We start from the raw sequence: 22419 nt of genomic DNA on the forward strand, positions 1-22419 counted from the left end.
TTTTCCACAAAAGGAAGAAATGCTTACAAGGTTTGGAATGATCAAGGTAATTGTTTTTGTTTTTTAGTGAACTATCCTTTTTAAGATCTCAAAGTGTGTATATTCTCCAGCAAAGGTCCAAAGTTAGTATCTGATCTGAATATTATTTTTTTTTATGAATGGGTTTTTTGCAATTAGTTTTGTTTTATAGAGGCAACTCTACTCCCAGCACTTTTATCAGCGCATGGAGTGGATTGCGCTGGGTGGTGATGTGAAGCCAGCAGCAGCAAACAACCAGTTACTTTCAATTTAAGAGTCCTGCTTGATCTGAAGAAACTGTGTGCTTGTGTTCATGTTTTGCTATCACAGTGGGGACTTAAACCTGAATGCACACAGACTCATGGGGACTTGTGTCACTGTGGGCACATACATTGAGGTCCACGTAAAGAAACAAGCTTATAAATCATACAGAGTGAGTGTTTTTGAAAATGTAAAAATGCTCTGCGAAAAAAAAAGTTCTGCGTAATGGGTAGGGGTAGAGTTTGTACAAAAACCATTACGTCTACACGCTAAAACAGGGGTGTCCAACCCTGGTCCTGGAGGGCTACCACCCTACAGATTTTAGCTCCAACCTAACTCAAACATACCTGAACCAGCTAATCATGGTGTTCAGGGTGCTAGATAATTACAGACAGATGTGTTGGAGCAGGGTTGGAACTGAAATCTGCAGGATGGTAGCCATCGAGGAGCAGGGTTGGACACCCCTGCTCTAAAAAATGCTGGGTTAAAAACCCAGTGATTGGGTTGTTTTAACCCAGCCATTGGGTTAAATGTTTGCCCAGCCTGCTGGGTAGTTTTATTTAACTCAACTTATTGTTTAAAAATGACTGTATTGCTTGCTTAAAATGAACTCAAAGTATGTTGGAAATTAACATTTATTAATATGTTTAATAAATGAACATTATTAATAAGCTCAATTAATAATAATTCAACAATAATAAAAAGCTAATCATTTTAAGCCAGCCATATAGTAATTTTTAAACAATCGTTGGGTTAATTAAAACTGCCCAGCATGTTGGGCAAACATTTAACCCAACCGCTGGATTAAAACAACCCAATCACTGGGTGTGTCCATTTTTAACCCAATTTGGGTTGTTTTTACACCAGCATTTTTGTTTGCATGGAGAGTCCCCAGAAAGATCAGGTGTGTGTGTGTGTGTGTGTGTGTGTGTGTGTGTGTGTGTGTGTGTGTGTGTGTGTGTGTGTGTGTGTGTGTGTGTGTGTGTGTGTGTGTGTGTGTGTGTGTGTGTGTGTGTGTGTGTGTGTGTGTGTGTTAGAATTGCACAGAGCAGATTATAATCAAACGTTTGTGTTTATGTTTACATGGACCTAAAACAATGCAGGCTATGCCTTTGATAAAACATTTGTTTAGCTTACCCAAATGAACTGAGGTGTAATGCTGTAAAACACTGATTGTGATTGTTTTAGTCTCATTACATTGGAGTGACACTTTTATCATCCGTATATATAATCGAAAATGTTAGTCAGTATTTCATTTGTAAATTCTTGATTACTTTTTGGTATAAGTAACAAAATATTAAATACGAATAAATATCTCTATGTTCTCTATAAATATGCACATTTCTTCCTAATATAAAACATTAACATACTCGTGCATATTGATGTCCACCCCTCTTTTATGTATTTTTTTATGAAAAATAAGTGTGTAGCCTACTTTGAGGTGTCACTTAGTCTTAGAAGCATTAACGAGTATTTGTTTAAAACTAAAATGTGTAATTTTAATGATTAAAATTGTATTCACTGCTCCTTTAAATGAGCGATGTCGTAGAGGCTTCATGAATGGAGCCACGTGATCAAACATCATATGACGTCTGATGATTTCAGTACAAGAGAAAGAGAATCCGAGCAACAATAACAGGTTTACACATCGGATTTCATTTCACCCAAACACACTCGCGACACGCGCATATAGAGAAGGGCATCTGTTGCACTGGTGGTGAGTCGACTCGGGTATTGTCTCATTAAATGTGTCTGAGAGTGTGTGTTGTTGTTGTTGTGCTGAGTGTGCATGCATGCACGCCTCCACTTACTCTCATAATATATCTATATATGTTAATCATACACCTAAAGCAGCTCGTGCAATTATGGGGATTCACAGCTGCAAACATAACATTTTTGGTCATAAATATATTTGATAAGCGTGAACAGCCTATGGGGATTCCCTGTGTTGATGGGAATTAGATGAGGTATTATAGTGACAGCTAGGGGGATGTGCTGAAATGTGTGGATAGACACACACACACACACACACACACACACACACACACATCAGCACAAAGCTGCTGTTTCATCATAAGGACGCTGTGCGTTTCAGCACCAGGTAGGGCGCGCGTTTATCAATATGCACTGATGCTGTATTCATATGTTGATATGATGATTGGTGGAATTGTTTATTTTACTATGCAGTTTTTTTCATATCTGTGTAAATATCTTAGTGAAGGGAGATTGAATTTGTTCGACAGATATGGCTCTATGCATCATAAACTGTAGCGCTTTGTTGGTTCGAATTGGGACGTAGATGCTGATTCATCATAACGCGCAGGAATCATTTCCCGGATCTACATTACAAACGTGTTATAGTCATGAGCGTCATAATGCGACCATCAGCGGATTATTAGTGGGTTTCGATGGCAATTAATAAATGTTATCACAGAGTCCTTTAAAAGAAGAAGAAGACCTGTTTGAATGCCTGTGTGTTTGTCCGAGTTTTAATACTGTAAGATGTGATTTCCATTTTAAATTATAAACTTTTGCTGCTTTTCTGAATTTGCTTGCTGTTATGATATGATATTATGCATAAAGCATGTATCTGGAGCAGATTTTTGTTGAGCATCTCCAGTAAGATTATAAAAATGCCTAAAATATTTTTGAATCTGAGTGTAGGCTACTTTAGGAAATATGCATACTTTGTTTGATTTGTGGATTATTTTTGCAGTATAGGAGTTATATAGGAGTATCAACATGGACCACAAAACCAAGAGGGTCTTTTTTTTTTTTCTTTTTTTTCTTTTTGAAATTTGAAATTGAGATTAATATATTATCTCTGAAAAACTGAATAAATAATCTTTCAATTGACGTGCTTTGTTAGGATAGGAGCCAGATTGGAAAATCTGGAATCTAAGGCTGAAAAAACATCTAAATATTGAGAAAATCTCCTATAATTCCTCCTAAAATATCTGAGAAAAGTTGTCCAAATGAAGTCCTTAGCAATGCACATTATTACTAATAATACATTTCTGATACATTTACAGTAGGAAATGTCTAAAATATCTTCATGGAACATGATCTTAATATCCTAATGATTTTTGCCATAAAAGGAAAATGTTTGATTTTGACCCATAAATGCATTATTATGCACACATGAGATTTGGGTTCAGGTCACATATGGTATAGCTATGTGTATTGTCTTCAAAAATATAATGTGAAAAGTCAAATTGATGTAAAATATAAACTGTAAATATTAGAAGTCTTGAGAACAATGTTCAACCTTTTAGTCAGACGCAATAGTGGTTTCATTGTGCTCACTTGCTTAGCTTTTACAAAAAAATATGATTGTTGATATTGCAATTTTTATCTTAAAAGACAGAAAAGAAAAACAGGATTTTGAATGAGGTGTTGTGTGCAGACCTTCTGCTTTTTGTGTGGTGCATATTCATGTATTTAGACAAATGTGTGTAATAGGACTTTTGACCTAATGACTAAACCTGCCTGGCATTTATAAGAATGCCCTTTTGTGTCCCGAACCCGTCTAGCCGTGTGTAATTGCACCTGCCGAAGCAGGTAACGAGAACAGATGAGCGCCTTCATCAAGCAGCAGGGGTGTAGATTCATTTGAAAGATCATACATCATGCCTAGTTTAAACCTAGCTTTTCCTTTGTCTGTGATACAGACTTTGACTGGTATTTCTGTTCAAAATAATCCACCATTCATCGTCTGGAGGTTTGCTAGGACAGGAGTTGATGCAACCTGAAGAAAGTGTTTAATGAGTGGAGGAGGTGCTCCTCAAATCTTAGGTTTCTAAGCAGAAATTACAGCCCTTCGTCCTTCGGCAGTGCTATCTGGATGCAGCGCTCAGGACTCCACAAGAGATCAATAGGGTTTTGGGGGGATGTTGGGAGGGGTGTCGATGATGAAACTCAGTGTAAGTGAGGGCGTCTTTTTTTATTTTTACTGCAGTTGTCTTTCGCTCGCTGTTGCTATGTGTTTTTTCTCTCTATCTTTGCGATGTAACACTCTGCAATAATGTTTTATTTAAGTTTTATTCTAATATGTTAATGTGGAGGAGAATTAATGCAGAATTAAGCCTGCATCAAAGAGCTTAAATTTAACAAACAATTGGAAGACAAATAAATCTAATGGTTTTTTTATTAATTCAGCCATATCATGTTGTATTATAATTTTAACTAGTCTAAAATTAGACAAAACATCATAAATAATTTAACCATTTTGTAATCCTATTCTAATTTTGGTTTCCTAATTTGCAGTTTGTTTTTCTTTCTCCCATGTATTATCACTGAGGAGAAATACAGGTGTTCAAGAACTGTTAATGAAACCATACAACATGAAAATTCAGTCTTGTATCAAGTAAATTAATATAAAAACACTGTTTAGGCATAACATTATGACCAACATTATGAGTGTTGGTGCCCCCTTTGCTGCCAAAACAGCCCTGACCCGTCAAGGCATGGACTCCACTCGAACCCTGAAGGTGTGCTGTGGTATCTGGGACAAAGATGTTAGCAGCAGGTCCTTTAAGTCCTGTATGTTGTGAGGTGGGGCCTCTTTGGATCGGACTTGTTTGTTCAGCACATCCCACAGATGCTCGATTGGATTGAGATCTGGGGAATTTGGAGGCCAAGTCAACACCTCAAACTTATTGTGCTCCTCAAATCATTCCTGAACCATTTTTGTTTTGTGACAGAAGCATTATCTACTGAAAGAGTCACAGCCACCAAGGAATATTGTTTGCATCATAGCGTGTGCATGGTCTGACACAATGCTTAGGTAGGTGGTGCGTGTCAAAGTAACATCCACTTGGATGGAGGACCCAAGGTTTCCCAGCAGAACAAAGCATCACACTGCCTCCGCCGGCTCGCCTTCTTCCCATAGTGCATCCTGGGGTCATGTGTTCCCCAGGGAAGCCACACACACACACCCGGCCATCCACAAGATGTAAAATAAATTGATTCATCAGATCAGGCCGCTTTCTTCCATTGCTCTGTGGTCCAGTTCTGATGCTCACGTGCCCCTGTTGGTGCTTTCGGTGGGGTCAGGGGTCAACATGGACACCCTGACTGGTCTGCGGTTATGCAGCCCCTTACACAACAAACTGAGATGCTCTGTGTATTCTGACACCTTTCTATCAGAACCAGCATTAACTTCTTGAGCAATTTGAGCTCCAGTAGCTCGTCTGTTTGATCAGACCACACGGGCCAGCCTTCGCTCCCCACATAGCTAGTGTTTACTCTAGTCAGATTTGTCTGTTTACATTCAGGTGTTTCCATTGCCCCGTTCCCCAAGAACGTCTATGAAATGCCTTATGTAAAACTGTGCTCCTTTTTTATTTTATTTTATTTACTCCGTCCAAACTTCTGCCCTGTATTTAACTTTGGAAAGAAATGTTAGCATATAGTTTATAGAAGCTTTTTTGTATTCAAAGCCTTACCCTGCAAAATCAATACAGCACTAGAAAGCTTTTTTACAATGTTTGAGGGTGACTCCAGATGTCAATAATGAATCTACCTTTCATTGAGCTCACAAATTCAACCTCTTCACAAAAGTTGGGCTCCGACAGCTGACTGATTAGGCTTTTTCCTGCAATGTAAGCAAGTTTGACTTTGAGAGAATACTTTTTGTGATCTCCACTTCTCTAACACTGTGTCTGTCTACAGTACTACCGTTACGTTATTGACTGTTAATGGTGCATCGTTGCTTCTTCACTGCTGAAACTTCTGAATAATTTGCATCTCCTTTTCACGCTCTGAATAGCTGCTAGTTTATGGCTTCCCTGCTCTCTGCGTATAAATTGATGCCCATCTCGAAGAAGCACAACCCCAGCCATCAGCCGAGTCTGATTTTTAATTTGCAGTTAAATGGTGCTGGCACACAGAGCTTGTTTGATAATTGACTTGACTCCGTTGAAGGGAGAGATGATTAGATCTGCATAAAACCACTCGTTTCCTCTTCTTTTTTTCCTTTGGTTGTACTTGATGAGCCAGATCAGAAAGAGGTGCTGATCATGCATGAAATTAAATGCAGGGTTTCTAAGCCAGTGGCAGTCTTCATTAAGGGGCATCAGGGTTTCAGAGAGGTCAGCAGGTTAGAAAATGACTTGCATGTACATTAGTTGCCTGAAACCTGATGGCTTTCACTAAGATGTCTATAATGTCGTTCACTGTACTTCTCTCTAGCTGTACTCTGTATCAGGAGCAGCACTAGGCGAGGGCTAATGGGGCTAAATGGCTTTCATTACCCAGACATTATCAATCTGTCATCACTTACTCACCCTCATGTCATTTCAAAACTGTATGACTTCATTTCTTCTTTGTAATATAAAGGAAGATATTTAGAAGAAAACTAGTTTTGTCTTTACAATAGAATTCAATGGATCAACATTCTTCAAAATATGATTTTCAGAAGAAAGAAATGCAAACAGGTTTGAAACAATGATGATGGTGGTGAGTAAATTAGTTTTCATTTTGAGTGAATCATCTCTTTTGAATGTTTTTATTAAAGCCCAGAATATTGGTTACCTTGTCTTTCATGTCCGGTAATTTCTGTCACAATTAAAATCATTCGGTTCATGCAATCGTTTTGTAATGGTGCACAAAAAACACTCAAGATTTTTTGCAAATCTTTTTGATAAATATTACTTGATGCATAAGGAAACTTAAAAACATGTTGGTGTGCTCCTCAAACCATTCCTAAAGCATTTTTGTTACTGCTGAAAGAGGATCCTGCCCACGTGCATCATTGAGCCTCGGCCGCCCATGACCCTGTGGCCGGTTCTCCACTGTTCCTCTTGGAGCACTTTTGATAGAGACTGACCACTGCAGACCGGGAACAGCCCACAAGAGCTGCAGTTTTGGAGATGCAATTTGCATCTTCATCATCAATTTGGCCCTTGTCAAACTGGCTCAAATCCTTACGCTTGCCCATTTTTCCTGCTTCTAGCACATCAACTTTGAGGACAAAATGTTCACCTGCTGCCTAACATTTCCCACCCACTAACAGGAGCCATGATGAAGAGATAATCAGTGTTATTCACATCACCTGTCAGTGGTCATAATGTTATGCCTGATGGGGTGTGTGTAAACAATATATAAAATAACTTGCAACATGATTTGGCAAAGGACTAAATCTTGAGACTTGATTTAGGCTTAACCTTAAAAGACTTGACTGGTTATCTTCTTTTTCAAACCCAATTATCTAGCTTGGATTTTCTTTTTTCCCCCTTCTTGATATTATTTGCAATTGTTTGAACAATTACATGTAGTCCCATCTGCGGGACACTATTAGCATGTTAGCCAGGGTTCAAAGAGGCAAAAGTGGTAAAAAAGTGACGTTGAAACTGTTACTCACCAGTTGCCCGGTAACTTTTATGGATTTTGACAATGTATACGATTATCAAATGTATAGTCTGACTTGCGTGTTTCAGAGTAAAGCAGAGCACTGTGTTTATTTTCAGTTTTGATTCACAGGAAATGCTGCTCTACCACCTTCTCAAATTTGTAATGAGAATATATATTTTTAAATATGTTGTTGAAGAAGCTTTAAGGTCTTCCAGCAAAGAAATTATGACAACCATACGGTTTTTCTTCTTTTTTGTCTTTAGCTGATCACATCCCTGAAAAATCAGAAAAAAAATCAGCAAAGAAAGTCTAAAGATGCAACAACAAAAAAAGAATTCTGGACCTACTTGTTGTGGACTCATTAAAGTGAGAGAGAGGAAAGTATTTTACTAAAAATAAATGCATTTTATGTATCACTTTTTTGTTGAGGCCATGTTTTGAGTATGGCCTGCAACTAGATCAAGATGTTTGGTCTGGAAACTCACCATTGACAGCTCAATCCGAGGGGCGGATAAACGGTTGTCTTTCAAACTCCCTCTGCACGCGATAGGATAGCGCTACACCAACCATAGCAACGAAGGTGAAACAGAACTTGTTGATAGATTAAACATTCACCGTATCCGGTCGGCTAAACTCCGAACAAATCTTCCCTTTTTAAGAATGACTTCAGTGCCGTTCTTTGTTCTTTTCTCAGAGAAAAGCTTAACTCCAAGTCTTCCAGAGTTGCGGCCAAAGCTGATTCGAAAGACCGGCGTTCGCCAGTTTCTCTGTTTACTAGAAGCACGCAAACGCAACTCGGCCGTCGTCATTATGGCCCCGCCCGCCGACTCTATACACGACGTGATTGGCCCGTCAAGAGTTAGGGGAATGTAGCTCAGAATGGTATTGAGAGTTGCTAGACGACACTCGCGGGCAGATTAGATTTGCTGCCGCTAGGGTGCGTCTAGATTTCTAGGCTAGCCTGCAACAAGAGTTTCTGAGAAATATTTTATATTAGATTACATGAAATTACATCAGCATAACTTCTGGTCTTCAGGTCTACTCTGACAGCTTATGCATGCACACAGCGTTATAATAGGTCTCAACTCTGCGACTGCTTTTCAGCAAAGATAATGAACTTTGCTTTTCAGTGCCTTGGGGTTTAGAGTGCAGGGAACAAGTGTTGCTTTTGTGTGCCATTATGGCTGCGTTAATCTTTTTACTGCTGTGCTTTGAAGAACTAAATCTACAAAATATTGCATTTTTTCTTTTAAGTCTTGCTAATAAATATATTCGTTTTTAAATGTAACAATCCTAATCAAATTTAAACTGTTAAAGCTACAAATTTTAAAATTTTATAATAGCTAAATAATGACTTATTTATAAAATGTGCTTAATACGTAGCACTTTACAAAATTACACTCATTTCAACTCAGATTTATGTTTCATGCTCCTTTATTTGGTATGTCTTAATTCCCCCTTACACAAATTAAGGCCTTAAAGTCTTAAATAAGAGCAGAAGATCTTAAAGGGGGGGTGAAATGCTGTTTCATGCATACTGATCTTTTTACACTGTTAAAGACTTGGAATCCCATACTAAACATAGACAAAGTTTCAAAAGTTAAGGTGGACGTTTGATGGGAGTATTTCTTTGTCAAAAATACTACTTCCGGTTAGTCATAAGTTTCGGCAAGTTTTTTGAGATCATGCGTCCCCTTTGACGTTAATGGGGGCGGAATTTCCTTGTATGGGCCTTACGGACAATTCTACCGGAAGCGCGTGAGAGAGAGAGAGGGAGAGAGCGAAAGTAACAGGCTACGCCCATCAAAGCGCTGGCTTGTAGGATGCGCTGAACAGGTGATTTGCACATAACAATGTCACCAAAAAAGTGCGTTTTTGGTTGCCAGACCAAGACAGTCCTGCACAGATTCCCCAAAAACCCCGCGTTAAGGCAACAGTGGATGTAATTTGCTTTTCCGGATCAGCAACTGAGTTGCGCGAATGTTTATATCTGTTCGCTGCATTTCGGTGCCGACTGTTTCATAAACAAGGCCCAGCTCGACGCCGGATTTTCCCAATCGCCTAATGCTGAATGATGGAGCAGTCCCAACGTTAGAAGGGTGAGTGAGACTGCTTCAAATGTCTGTGTTTTTTTTAGTCCGCTTACTGTCTATACAAACCACGCGTAAACACACAAACACACGTGCACAACTGCACTTCCCACATGTACACCTTCAAAGACAAAAATACGACGATATAATTCAAGTATAAATATGTAAATAACACAAGCCGCTAAGCATATTATATAGTTAGTGTATAACTTGTACCACATACAGACGTCCTGCTCTAGTCGTTTTTGCTGCTGCTCCTGTTCAACTGCAGCCTCTGGGTCTGATTCCGGATCATAGATGTATGGCTGTATCTGATTAAAAGCCATATTTTTATTTTGAATAAAGTTTTTTTCCCGCTGTTGACACAGCTTTACGACGCACTCGACTCAACATAGCAGCAGCGAGCACACGTCATTATTTAGCTCCGCTCACACGATACGCCCCCACCCGCTCGGCTTTTTTCGGAAAGACTCGGAACAGCGCATCTTTCTTATATAATTATTAAAAAAATAAAGACTTTTCGGAGATATGCAGGATGCAATGCTACTCTATAGGTACTCAAGATTGACATGACACTGACTGAAACTGAGTGTTTCACCCCCCCCTTTAAATTCATGTAGGTAGGGCATTAAATCTTCATTAGTATTTTGTCCTGTTTTCCAATACAAATATTTAAACCTGCTTAAATCAAGATGCGTTAACTTGATGAAAAATGAAATCTTGAAAATGTATCTAACTTAAGCAAGTTTATGCTCAAAACAAGAGCAAATATATGTCAGAAAGTTATGAAAACTTCGCATTGAATTAAGTTTATATTTTTTTCTTAGCTCATTGGCAAATATACACTATATTGCCAAAAGTGTTACATGCACATGATCTTAAATGACACCCCATTCTTAATCCGTAGGGTTTAACATGGAGTTGACCATTCTTCTAGAAGCTCATTTGTGAGGTCAGGCACTGATGTTGGACGAGAAGGCCTGGCTCTCAGTCTCCGCTCTAATTCATCCCAAAGCTGATCTATCGGGTTGAGCTCAGGACTCTGTGCAGGCCAGTCAAGTTCCTCCACACCTCAATAAACAGCAGCCATATCACCCTGTAGCCCAGGGCTGAGCCTGGTCAGTACCTGGATGGGAGACCAACTGGGAAAAGACGTTTGAGATGTTAAACCGAGGTCCTGACTGTGTCACTCTTGAATAATGTGACTAATGACTCTGTGGTCATTAAAATCCTGGGGTACTTCTCGTAAAAGAGTAGGGGTTTAACCCCGGTGTCCTGGCCATATTCCCTCCATTGGCCCTTACCAATCATGTCCTCCTAATTATCCCCATCCTCTGAATTGGCTCTCTCCTCTCCACCTATCGCTGGTGTGTGGTGAGCGCACTGGCGCCATTGTGCTGTGGCTGCCATAGCATCATCCCAGTGGAGCTGCACAATGGTGATGGTTGAGGAGAGACCCCTTTCATGAGTGTTAAGCACTTTGGGTGTAGTACAGTAGTACATATGAAAGCACTATATAAATGCCTCATTCATTCATTCATTCATTCAGTAGACCCGTCTACGGCACAATGACTCCGATCCTTTAAGTGTTCATTCATACTCTTGTGTGATCGATGCACCATCCTCAATAAACCCATCTCTTATGTGATACCCAGAAATTTAGAATATTCTGATCTAATATGATTTGTGACCTGTAAGGTTGCCAGAATAATAATCATACACTGTGTGTTAACAGGCTAGAGGAGAATTGACACACCGGCTGATTCTGGTTTCTCCCAAGGTTTATTTTTCTCCATCATTTCTGTACTTGACTTGAGAACAAACTCGCTCATCCATGTCTTTATGGGCCTTGCTTTGTGCACTGATGGAAACCCATTCCATGAAGCTCTCTATACACTGATCTTGAGCTAATCTGAAGGCCACAGAAGTTTGGAGGTCTAGAGCTATTGAGAAAGTTTGCGACTTCTGTTTTATAGTTGATTTTGTCTAGTGCTGTGGCCATGAAGTGATTTGAACCTGAATTCAATGATTTAGAGGGGTGTCCCTCCATTTATGTTCTTGTTGTAATAATAAACTCTTCGTTTTGAGAGAAATCAAGACTTCGTATTTTTTATTATTTTGCAAGTAAATATCTTGATTTGTGAATCATTTCTTTGTAAAATGAATTAAAAAGTAATGTATATCTGTTGGAAGTTGTATCTTAAAACTTTGAAATGTTGCTAGTGCAACTCGTGTATCTCCCTAGAAATTTACATTTCTGGAACATATTGATGTATTGCGTTCCCTTCAGTTTATGTCTTTTAAGAAGTCAAATTAACCCTAATGAAACCTGCAAAAATCCTGGTGGCACTTCACAAACAATCACACAGAGAAGCTGTGAAGTATCTTCATGAGCAGTGAAATGAGCTTGTTTTATTTTATTGGTGGGTCACATTGTGCTGTAGAGGACAGGTAAATGGGGCAGGTCGGTGTTTCTTTAGCATAGCCCGGCCCAATGGTATCCATCTGTGGACGAGTCCCTGAGGCCTCGATAAAGGAAGGCAATCATTAACACATGACACAGGGACACAAGGCCACAGCGCTTTTGTTGTCTCAGCATTTATCATATGTATGTATACTGTAATTTATGTATCATTGCATCATTGCACCCTCTAAATTTATGAATGCTGCCAGGGTTTGAAGGTTGGAAATGATTGCTCTAGTCATTTAAGTTCAGCTACACAACTTCCTAATTGGTGCCTTGGTTGGGGTCCTTGCTGAGATCAGGGGTTTTTACCCTTCGTTTTGCAAGCTAGCCCAAATGTGCTGAGAATGCATTTTTCTCAAGGCTGTTTCCTCCAACCCCCTCATGTTCCCTTGCTCTGTTTGTTCTTTATTCCTCCTCCTCTCTGTCTCTCTTCATTTCTTCACCTGGTCTCTTGTTAATGCTTTCACTCAGCGTTTTTCTGTTCAAGCATTTTTTTTTGTTTCCAAAAGCAAACTACAAAAATCCTAACCTTTATCTTCATGGTAAAATCTTATGAATTGTTAAAATATTATAGAGGAGGGCACTGTAAGCCTGGAGATTCGCAACTACTAAATTAATTCCATGGATGTTAAAGAAATAAAGAAAAACATAAAATGCAAGTGATTAAAGGCTGAAGTACAATTCAGCCATTTGCATTTTGCAGTGGACTGCACACTGTAATGTTCGTCATCGGGGTCAGAGGACCGTCCAGCTGGACATACAGTTGTGATTTTATGTGCAGTAGTTGAAGAAGACAGCGGAAAGAGATACAAAAAGGTAAACAAAGCAGAATTTCCTCTTCCAGTGTTACTGTTGCAACCGATGCCAGCTTTAACTCAACCTGAGATCCAACGTGTTGTTTCCAGACAGGAAAGCCGAAAAATTGCACTCCATTTGAAACATTTTTCACATCAGTCACAAGTGCGATTATGGCAGTAAAATGCACAACATGAATTCCCCATTGTAACATATTTTTAGCTGTATTATACAAACTATAGCATCTTCTTCCAGCACTGTAAAAATGCTCTTCTTATTTAGTATTTCTTTCTTGTTTCAGTCCAAATATCTAAATATTCTTAAATCAAGATTAATTTACTTGATAAGTAAAATGACATAAGATATTGTTCCTTTTTTTCTGGTGAGATTGGCAGATAATTTAGCTTGTTTTAAGCAAAAACTCACTTCATTTTGTTTTTAAGAAAACAAGGAAAAATATATTGTGTCATTTTACTTATCTTGTAAAAGCATCTTGATTTAAGAATTTGTAGATACTTAGACTAGAAACAAAAGGTAAGAAGAGCATTTTTTGATGCAAGTACAACACCCACCGCAGCGTCCGTGTCATGCCACGATTTGTCATGATCTTCACCTTAAAATACTGATCCAAATAATTAGTAATTCCTTCTGGAGGATTTGGAAATGCTTGAGTCATACTAACAACTTTAATTGTAGTTACTAGAGTATTAATAATCCGTTACTCATTTGTTCCTGTGTAGTTATTCATTATGACTGAATGAACTGTAAAGTGTTACCTTAAAAGTAAAATCACTAGCCTAAATCCCATGCTTTCACTAGAAAAATAAACAGCAACAGGATGCTAGATGTGATGCCTTATGGAGCTTAAATAAAAACAGGGACTGAACTGTTCTCATGCGCTGCATTGATTATTATTTTTCTCAATAAATTATATTTCCTCACATAGGGCCTACACACATCTGCTTCTCTCTCAAACAAGTTTTATAGTCCTTCCCAGGCTTGGTACTTACTCTTTAAGAGATGTCTCAGCTGTCCTTGCATCCTTCTCTGATGGTGTTGGACATTTGTTGGTACTAGTCCATACAAGATCCAATAAAATGTAGCACACCTTTCTCCACTGTTGCCGTTAGAGAGGAGCCGTGTGTGTGTGTGTGTGTGTGTGTGTGTGTGTGAGATAGATGCTGCTGTCTTTGCCTGTGAAACATCATCCCCACTGTGACACATCTGCTTCAATTTCATCCCCACATGCTCCTCTCAAGACTGTTGAAAATGTTATTCACAATGGGTAAATTCTTGGTATTCTTCTTCATATCGTGATGTATGTCGTTATCGTGAAATAAAATGACTCGTATCGTGCTATAAGATTTTGTTGCTCACACTCGGGGTTAATGCACAGGTGACTTGAATGATGACTTAAATTGCATGGTTTGTTGAGAAGATATTTCTTTTTACTTTTTTTCACTTAGCAAATGATAAAATAGATCACCACTGCACCTGCTTAGTAAAACCACTTTTTTTTAAAATAAATTTGTCGACATATTCTAGCTTAACAGAGCAATTCATTGCATGGGTTTACATTAACTTAATATAACTGTGACCTTGATGATCCAATGGGCTTTGTGTGTGAGAAGCATCTGTCTGACTGATGGTGAACTCTGTTGTGTTCACAGACCTGTCGAGCAGGGCAGTGGAGAGCGGCTCTCGTGGTATGACTACTACAAACAAGGCAAACAAAGCACTCAAGGTATGTTCAGATGAGGCTTCAAATGAATGTCTTCAAATCAGAATTCAAAGATTTAGACAGTAAAAGAAAAGTATTAATCACATTTTCTTTCATGAACAGGAAATGTAGCCACCATGAACTAGTAATGAGTAATTTTTTGTACAGCATTTATTATATACTGTTAAACCAAAAATTATACAGACAGCAGATATAATGTTTTACTAGTGTAAGCCGGACACTATAGTTAATTTATGTAAATGAGGAGAGCAGAATAAAGTAAACTGTGAAATATTATACCCAAAAATTCTTCATACAGTGACTACCCCTAAAATATGGGACCAAATGATTCAGACACTTTGAGCTGAGCATGTTTTGCTGAAGTGTTTTCTCTTTAATTGCTAATGTGACCTTTGACTCCACAGACTGGACAATATGAAGCATTGGTTGAGCTAAAATGGTCTAATCTAATTGTCCTTTAATTTAACAGCTGATTGGTTGATTGTAATTCATTACACACCTTTCTATCAAAGTTATCTGACATTTTCAAGATGAGTTTATTCTGACACAGTTTAACTCTGAGCTCTTGTCATATTTCATTACCATTTAATAAACTATAACGAATAAACTGTGATAATGTGAGAAAATGCTGAAGGTGCCTTAATACATTATGGTTTGACTGTATCTTTGCAAATTCCAATTAAAATTTAATTTCAAAATGTATTAGTAAATGTTGAATTCAACATGAATTAAGATTTAAGGGTTAGTTCACCCAAAAATGTAAATTCTGTCATTAATTACTTACGCTAATGTCGTTCGACACCCATAAGACCTCCGTTCATCTTCAGACACAGATGAAGATATTAGTGTTGAAATCCGATGGCTCAGAAAGGCCTTCATTGACACCAATGTCATTTCCTCTCTCATGACCCATAAAGGCACTAAAGACATCGTTACAAAGCCCATCTCACTACAGCGGCTCTACAATCATTTTATGAAGCGATGAGAATAGTTTTTGTGCGCAAAAAACAACAACTAAATAACGACTTATGTAGTGATGGGCTGATTTCAAAACAAAGCTTCGAACCGTTATGAATCAATGAGTCGATTCATGATTCGGATTGCCAAAGTCACATGATTTCAGCAGTTTGGCACGCGATCCGAATCTTGAATCGATTCACTGATTCATAACCGTTCAAAGCTTTGTTTTGAAATCGGCCCATCACTATATTAGTCGTTATTTCATTTTTTTGCGCACAAAAAATATTTTCGCCGCTTCATAAAATGATTGTAGAGCCGCTGTAGTGAGATGGGCTTTGTAACGACGTCTTTAGTGTCTTTATGGGTCTTGAGAGAGGAAATGACATTGGTGTCAATGAAGGCCTTTCTGAGCCATCGGATTTCAACACTAATATCTTCATCTGTGTGTGAAGATGAACGGAGGTCTTACGGGTAACCAACGACATGAAGGCGAGGAATTAATGACAGAATTTTCATTTTTGGGTGAACAAACACTTTAACAAATGCTGTACAATAAAAATTTGTTTTATATTGTTGTTATATAATGAATATAACAACTTGTTACCTAAATGTTACCTTTTCCATTTCTCTGAGAGAGAAATTTACAGAGCAATTTACAGTTTCTCTCAGTCTCCTCTTCCCTCTCTTCTCTCTTGACCTCGTCCCTTGTGGGTCTCTTCAGGTGAAGAGAGAGCCAGGTGAGAATGGCACGAGTCTTACGGATGATGAACTGGTGTCCATGTCTGTGCGAGAGCTGAACCAGCATTTGCGCGGCCTGACCAAAGATGAAATCCTGCAGTTGAAGCAGCGGCGGCGCACGCTCAAAAACCGTGGCTATGCTGCCAGCTGCCGCGTCAAGCGAGTGACGCAGAAGGAGGAGCTGGAGAAGCAGAAGGCCGAGCTTCAGCAGGAGGTGGAGAAGCTCGCCTCGGAGAACGCCAGCATGAAAGTGGAGCTTGATGTGCTGCGCTCCAAATATGAGGCTCTCCAGAGTTTCGCCAGAACTGTGGCTCGCAGCCCTGTGGCCTCCGCCAGGGGTCCCATCACATCGGTCATAGGGCCCCTCATACCAGGCAAAGTGGCCACCACCAGCGTCATCACCATCGTCAAGTCCAAAACAGAAGCACGGTCTTAATGCACAAACGGGGAGCACGTATATTGGTTGGTGTATCCATCAGGCACAGGTTTACTCAAGCTAAACAAGATCTAAAATATACACAGACAACACTAAAACATAAAGGACATATTTATTTTTAGAGATTAAGATTAATATGCCAATTACAACCCGTGTTGTACAACCCTGTGTTCACTGCAAAAAAATTACATTTCTTACTTAGTGTTTTTGTCTTGTTTCTTGTCCAAACATCTAAAAATTCTTAAAACAAGAAGTATTTACTAGACAATCAAAAGTAATTGTCTTGTTTTAGGGGAAAAATAACTCAAAATTAAGAGAGTTTTTGCTTGCCCTATTGGCAGATTATTTAGCTTATTTTAAGCAAAAACTCTCTTAATTTTGAGTTATTTTTACCCAAAACAAGATAATATTTACTTTTCTAGTAAATGTTTCTCAATGTAAGATTTTGCTGAAATTTTGACCAGAAACAAGACAAAAATACTAAGTAAGAAAAGCATTTTATGCAGTGTTGAGCTTAACCCAAAAGCTATTTTAAAACTCGTTACTTGGTCACCGTCATTTGCTACTAAACCCGTATTTCTTGGTCCAGTGAACACAAAAGGAGAAGTTTTGTCCATACAGAGAAAGCATACAGTGACCAGAGAAGGTCAAGCAGAAAACTCACTCTTCATCACGTAAACAACCTGTGATTGAAGACACAAGAACTGATGCCATTGACATCAAACCTGATGAGGCAAACCAAATTCAAATAAGTGTATTAGAGACCTTCCGGGTGCTATGATCTGTACCCGGCACAGATGCACTTCCTACCCAAACTTGACATGCATACATTTTTTAAAGAGAAAAAATAATTCAGAGGCAGTCCCGTTACGATTAGACCCAAGGCCGACCGGATGACATGTTTTTAAAACCGAATGTAACCCAGGCAGCGACGTCTTCTCACATACTTGCCAGTCATCTTTGATTTTGGCATGTCAGACTCATACCAGGGTGAAAATGAAGAAACACCTAAAGTATGCCCATCTTCTTGACTTTATTTGTAGATGACATTCATTTTCTAATCCCTCTTTGTCCCAGATTAAGCTAAATGGTCCCGGAAAATGTAGCATATATTGTTTTTCTGGATTTCAAACATTGTTTTATTTGAGGAAAAATGAAATTATACAGTTATGGCTTAATTGTTTGTGATTAATTTGGCATCAACTGCATTTAAATGTTGTTTTTTGTTGTTGTTTTTTGTAATCAAAATCTGGCAACAGTTCATTGTTTTTTTTTAGCTTGGGCTAGCAATTCCAAGTAGATAAACAGCTCACAAGCTTTATGTTGCACATAAAATGACAATATTAATGTTAATATTAATAAGCGAAAGCCTCAGGTATTGCAGAGTGCCAGTTAGGTTTGGTCATTTACACACCAAAGCACGGACTTACAGAGATGATGACAGATAAAGCATTATCATAGAAATATTTCATTTGCATTTCTTTTTATATATTATATTAAAATAATTTTAGTCTTCTCGGGTCTTTTAGGTAAAAGCACATTTATTTCCAAGGCTACTGAAATCCGTGTCCAAGGCACTAATCAAAGTTTTGGACCCACAGCCCATCGAGTCTCAGGTCGGACCTCAAGTTTCCGAATCTAAGTCAACCCATGAAGACCTCTAATGTGCATGCACTGATGAAGGCGAGATCGTCGTGAATTTGGTTGTGTTCCTGATAGAAAACTATCATATGGTTTCAGAAGTCATATATATGCAGAAGTCATATCCTTTTAATCGTTTTAGGGCTGTGTGAGACATGGTAACTATATCCTTTCATCGTATGGAAAGAGCCTGAACATTCTGCCAAATCTCTCCTTTGTTGTGTTCCCACGAAAAAAAAGTTAGCCTAGCCAAATGACTAACTTTAAATAAGCCACAAGTTTTTGGGTTAACTTTAGCTCCAACTTGAGTTGTCTGTGCTTGATGTTGTCCACTGAATGATAAACTGATGGGGAAAAACTAAATATATTCACTGTTCTATCCGAAATGGCATAAGAAATAAGGATCTTATGAAGGAAGCAAAATTATTTTAAGTTAATCAAATGTTTTAGTTCCTGTTGAGTTCAATTCCATTAGTGGAATGATGTTTACAAGTTATATTCTGAGGAATATGACCAGGAGAGGCAATAAACTACAGTATTTATGCATGGGAGAGCAGAGGCGCTGTTAAAATGTCTGGCAGGTGATGTTCATCTTTTGCAGATGAGTTATGAGAGAGCCTTTCCTCAAAAACATCGCAAAGAGGAGGCATTTATTTGGTTTTAGTTGGTAAACTGTGTTGGTAAAAGTGTCGATCATAGCTTTGTTTGGAGTCGTAGAGCTGTAGTTATGTTGTTCTGTGCTCTTTGTGTGAATGGGCTGGTCGCATTTAATTTCCAGAAGCAACTTAACACTTTATTGTTGAATCGTTAGCAAAATGGTCTCTGATGTCTTACTTCAACTTAAAAAAAAGTGTTTTTTTTTCTTTCCGGAAAACAAAAAAATAGGAAAAAAAAGTTATTTATATGAACAAACAAAAAATAGTTTGATATCAATTTTGCAATTGTACCAAAAGTGGCTTATTATTGAAGTCTGATTGCTTTTCTAGTAAATAGACAAGGTGCAATGGGGTAGCGCGTGGCGTGCTGTGTATGTGGTCAGGTGACAGTGCTGTTCACTGTGTAAGTGTCCTGCTGTATTCTTTAAATTAATATTATAACGTAATATAGACTGTGTACAGAAGCCAGTCATTCATATTGGCTCCTTCCATATCTCTGTAATGAAGATGTCTTGGGTCAGCTGACTGTAACAAACCGGATGAAGCGATGAAGTTGTGGATCTGTTCCAAAACCTAGTGAACCAACCAGCATTTTAATACCGGACGCTAGACGTATATGAGAACGGGGCATACGTTTATGGTTCGGAAATGTGTTTTGCCACACCGTGTCGCTTCCAGTGTAGACAGCATCACCGAATATAATGGGTTCTATCTGCTTCTTCCCAACATGAAAGCAACAAATAAGCAAGCATCACATGTGTCCTTCATGAACAGGTAACAATCTCACTGAAAAATTAAATAAATCTATCCATCCATTCTCCAAAGTGCTCATCCTAGAGATGCCAGAGCCTTTCCCAGCATCTTAGGCTTTATAGGTAGAGAAACAAACATCCTAAATGTCAGTTATAAATAGCCAATACTCAGTGAGCAAAATAAAGAGAAGAATATACAGTAGAGTGAGACTTTTATCCATTGGGAGTTGATTTAATTTTGAAAGGGGTTGAAAATAAAAGCGCAACAGGAAAGTTATTACATTTTGGTAATCACTGCTAAAATGTGATTTATAGAAATTATCGAGAAGGGATTGTTTTACCCAATATTTGTTTGTGGTGTGTGCTTTGTTTGTTTTTGCTCATTAGAAGCAGGGCCGTAACCACCATAGACATTAAGGGGGACAAGTCCCCTCCAATAATTAGAATTGGTCAAATTGTGGATTGAATTCAGGTCAGAATTACGTACCGGCGTTTTGAAATAAGCTTCATGAGATTTCTCTGTTGTTTGATGATTAGGGTAAGTGAAATGCTAATGAAATTGGGCTTATTTTGATATGCTCTTCCCCATTGTTTTCTCAGGACAAATGTTCAGTGTAATATTAAAACTGATTGTGAATCTCAGCTGAATGGATAAATGAGGGGAAACTTTCTGGCATGGCAAAATGCTAAATTCCCTGAGATCTCTCAGATCATTGACTACATTTGATTTTAAAGTGATAGTTTACCCACAAATGAAAACCCTGTCACACATGTTGTTCCAATCCACTGTGACTGTGATTTTTACTACCAAGCTCAACCACTACCAAGCTTATAGTTCTTAAGACATTATTAAAATGCCTATGGGTGTCAATCAGATCCCTAGTGAACAGTAGTCAGGACACTTACCAGGGAGTCAGCCATTTTAAGGGCTGTCTCAATCACAGAATCCTTCCAGTGCACTGAAACTTTCACTCCCTAAAAAGTCCCACAATGCACCAGGAAAGCATCAATGCTCACTATGGATTCAAACTGGATTAAATTCATTATTTTCCTCAAAATTCTACAAACAATACCCTATAATGATAATGTGAAAGAAGTTTGTTTGAAATCTTTGCAAATGTGTGAATCATTTTATATATATATATATATATATATATATATATATATATATATATATATATATATATATATATATATATATATATATATATATATATATATATAATATATACATATATATTTAATATACATATATATTGATGCATAAATAATATAAAAGCACACATACGTATAAGTATACAAAGCCTTTGCCATGACACTCAAAATTGAGCTCAGGTTCATCCTGCTTCCACTCATCGCCCTTGAGATGTTTCTACAACCTGATTGGAGTCTACCTGTGGTAAATTCCGTTGATTGTACCTGATTTGGAAAGGCACACACCTGTCTAGGTCCTACAGTTAAAAGTGCATGTCAGAGCACAAACCAGTTTGTCTGTAAACCTCCGAGACAGGACTCTCTCAAGGCACAGATCTGGGGAAGGGTACAGGGAAAATTGTGCAGCATTGAAGGTCCCAAAGAGCCACAGTGGGCTACATCATCTGTAAATGTAAGAAGTTTGGAACCACCCGGACTCTTCCTAGAGCTGCCGCCTGGCCAAACTGAGGGATCGGGGAAGAAGGGCCTTAGTCAGGGAGGAGAACAAAAACCCAATGGTCACTCTGACAGAGCTCCAGCGAGAGAGGAGAGCCTTCCAGAAGAAAAACTGCAGCTCTCCATCAATCAGGCCTGTATAGGAGCGTGATCAGACGGAAGCCACTCCTCAGTAAAAGGCACATGACAGTCCGTCTGGAGTTTGCCAAAAGGCACCTGAAGGACTCTCAGTCCACGAGAAACACAATGTTTTGGTTTGATGAAACAAAGATTGAACTGTTTGGCCTGAATGACAAGCGTCATGTCTGGAGGAATCCAGGCACCGCTCATCACCTGTGCCATCCCTACAGTGAAGCATGGTGGTGGCAGCATCATGCTGTGGGGATGTTTTTCAGCGGCAGGAAATGGGAGACTAGTCAGAATCGAGGGAAAGATGAATGCAGCAATGTACTTCTTTCACATTGTCAGGTATTGTTTGAAGAATTTTGAGGAAATTAATACATTTGAATCAATTTTGGAATAAGGCTGTAACACGACAAAATGTGGAAAAAGTTAGACAGCTTAATTTACCGTCCTTTCCAGTGCCGAATTCATGTGCACGATATACTGATTCACGAGGGAGTGCAGGAGCTAGGGAACTGATTGAGACGCACTCTATGTTTATGAAACTTTCTCCTGATTTTGTTCACCCTGGTGGGGCTTATTTTGCAGTCATGACCAGCAACTCAAGGACGGCTTTCATTTATGGATGAACTATTGCTTTAAGATGAAAATAAACAGACTGAAACTGATTCACTGTGACATGAATGCACTGCCCTCTTACCTCACCTCCACTCCGCTTCACATCACAGATCCAAGGCC

General features: G+C 38.7%; 1 protein-coding gene across 2 annotated transcripts; it reads left to right on the forward strand.

Moving 5' to 3' along the window:
* Positions 1 to 1860: 1860 nt before the first annotated feature.
* mafga (v-maf avian musculoaponeurotic fibrosarcoma oncogene homolog Ga) lies at positions 1861 to 21044 on the forward strand. Of its 2 annotated transcripts, none has more exons than XM_067424775.1 (3): positions 1861 to 1996; positions 14655 to 14728; positions 16407 to 21044. In XM_067424775.1, exons 2-3 carry the CDS (start codon positions 14693 to 14695, stop codon positions 16857 to 16859), a joined length of 489 nt encoding a protein of 162 aa, XP_067280876.1. In that variant the 5' UTR covers positions 1861 to 1996; positions 14655 to 14692; the 3' UTR covers positions 16860 to 21044. The 2 variants fall into 2 exon arrangements, with proteins under 2 accessions (XP_067280876.1, XP_067280885.1); XM_067424784.1 differs by lacking the exon at positions 1861 to 1996 and adding an exon at positions 2338 to 2380.
* The last annotated feature ends 1375 nt before the right edge of the window (positions 21045 to 22419 follow it).

This window comes from Pseudorasbora parva, chromosome 2 (genome assembly GCF_024679245.1).
Source record: "Pseudorasbora parva isolate DD20220531a chromosome 2, ASM2467924v1, whole genome shotgun sequence".
NCBI lineage: Eukaryota > Metazoa > Chordata > Actinopteri > Cypriniformes > Gobionidae > Pseudorasbora > Pseudorasbora parva.

Excerpts from the sequence above, each read along its gene's own strand:
- mafga (XM_067424775.1), top strand. The coding sequence starts at position 14,693 with ATGACTACTACAAACAAGGCAAACAAAGCACTCAAG. Across the intron at positions 14,729-16,406 it reads AGGCAAACAAAGCACTCAAG|GTGAAGAGAGAGCCAGGTGA; the intron begins GTATGTTCAGAT and ends GGGTCTCTTCAG.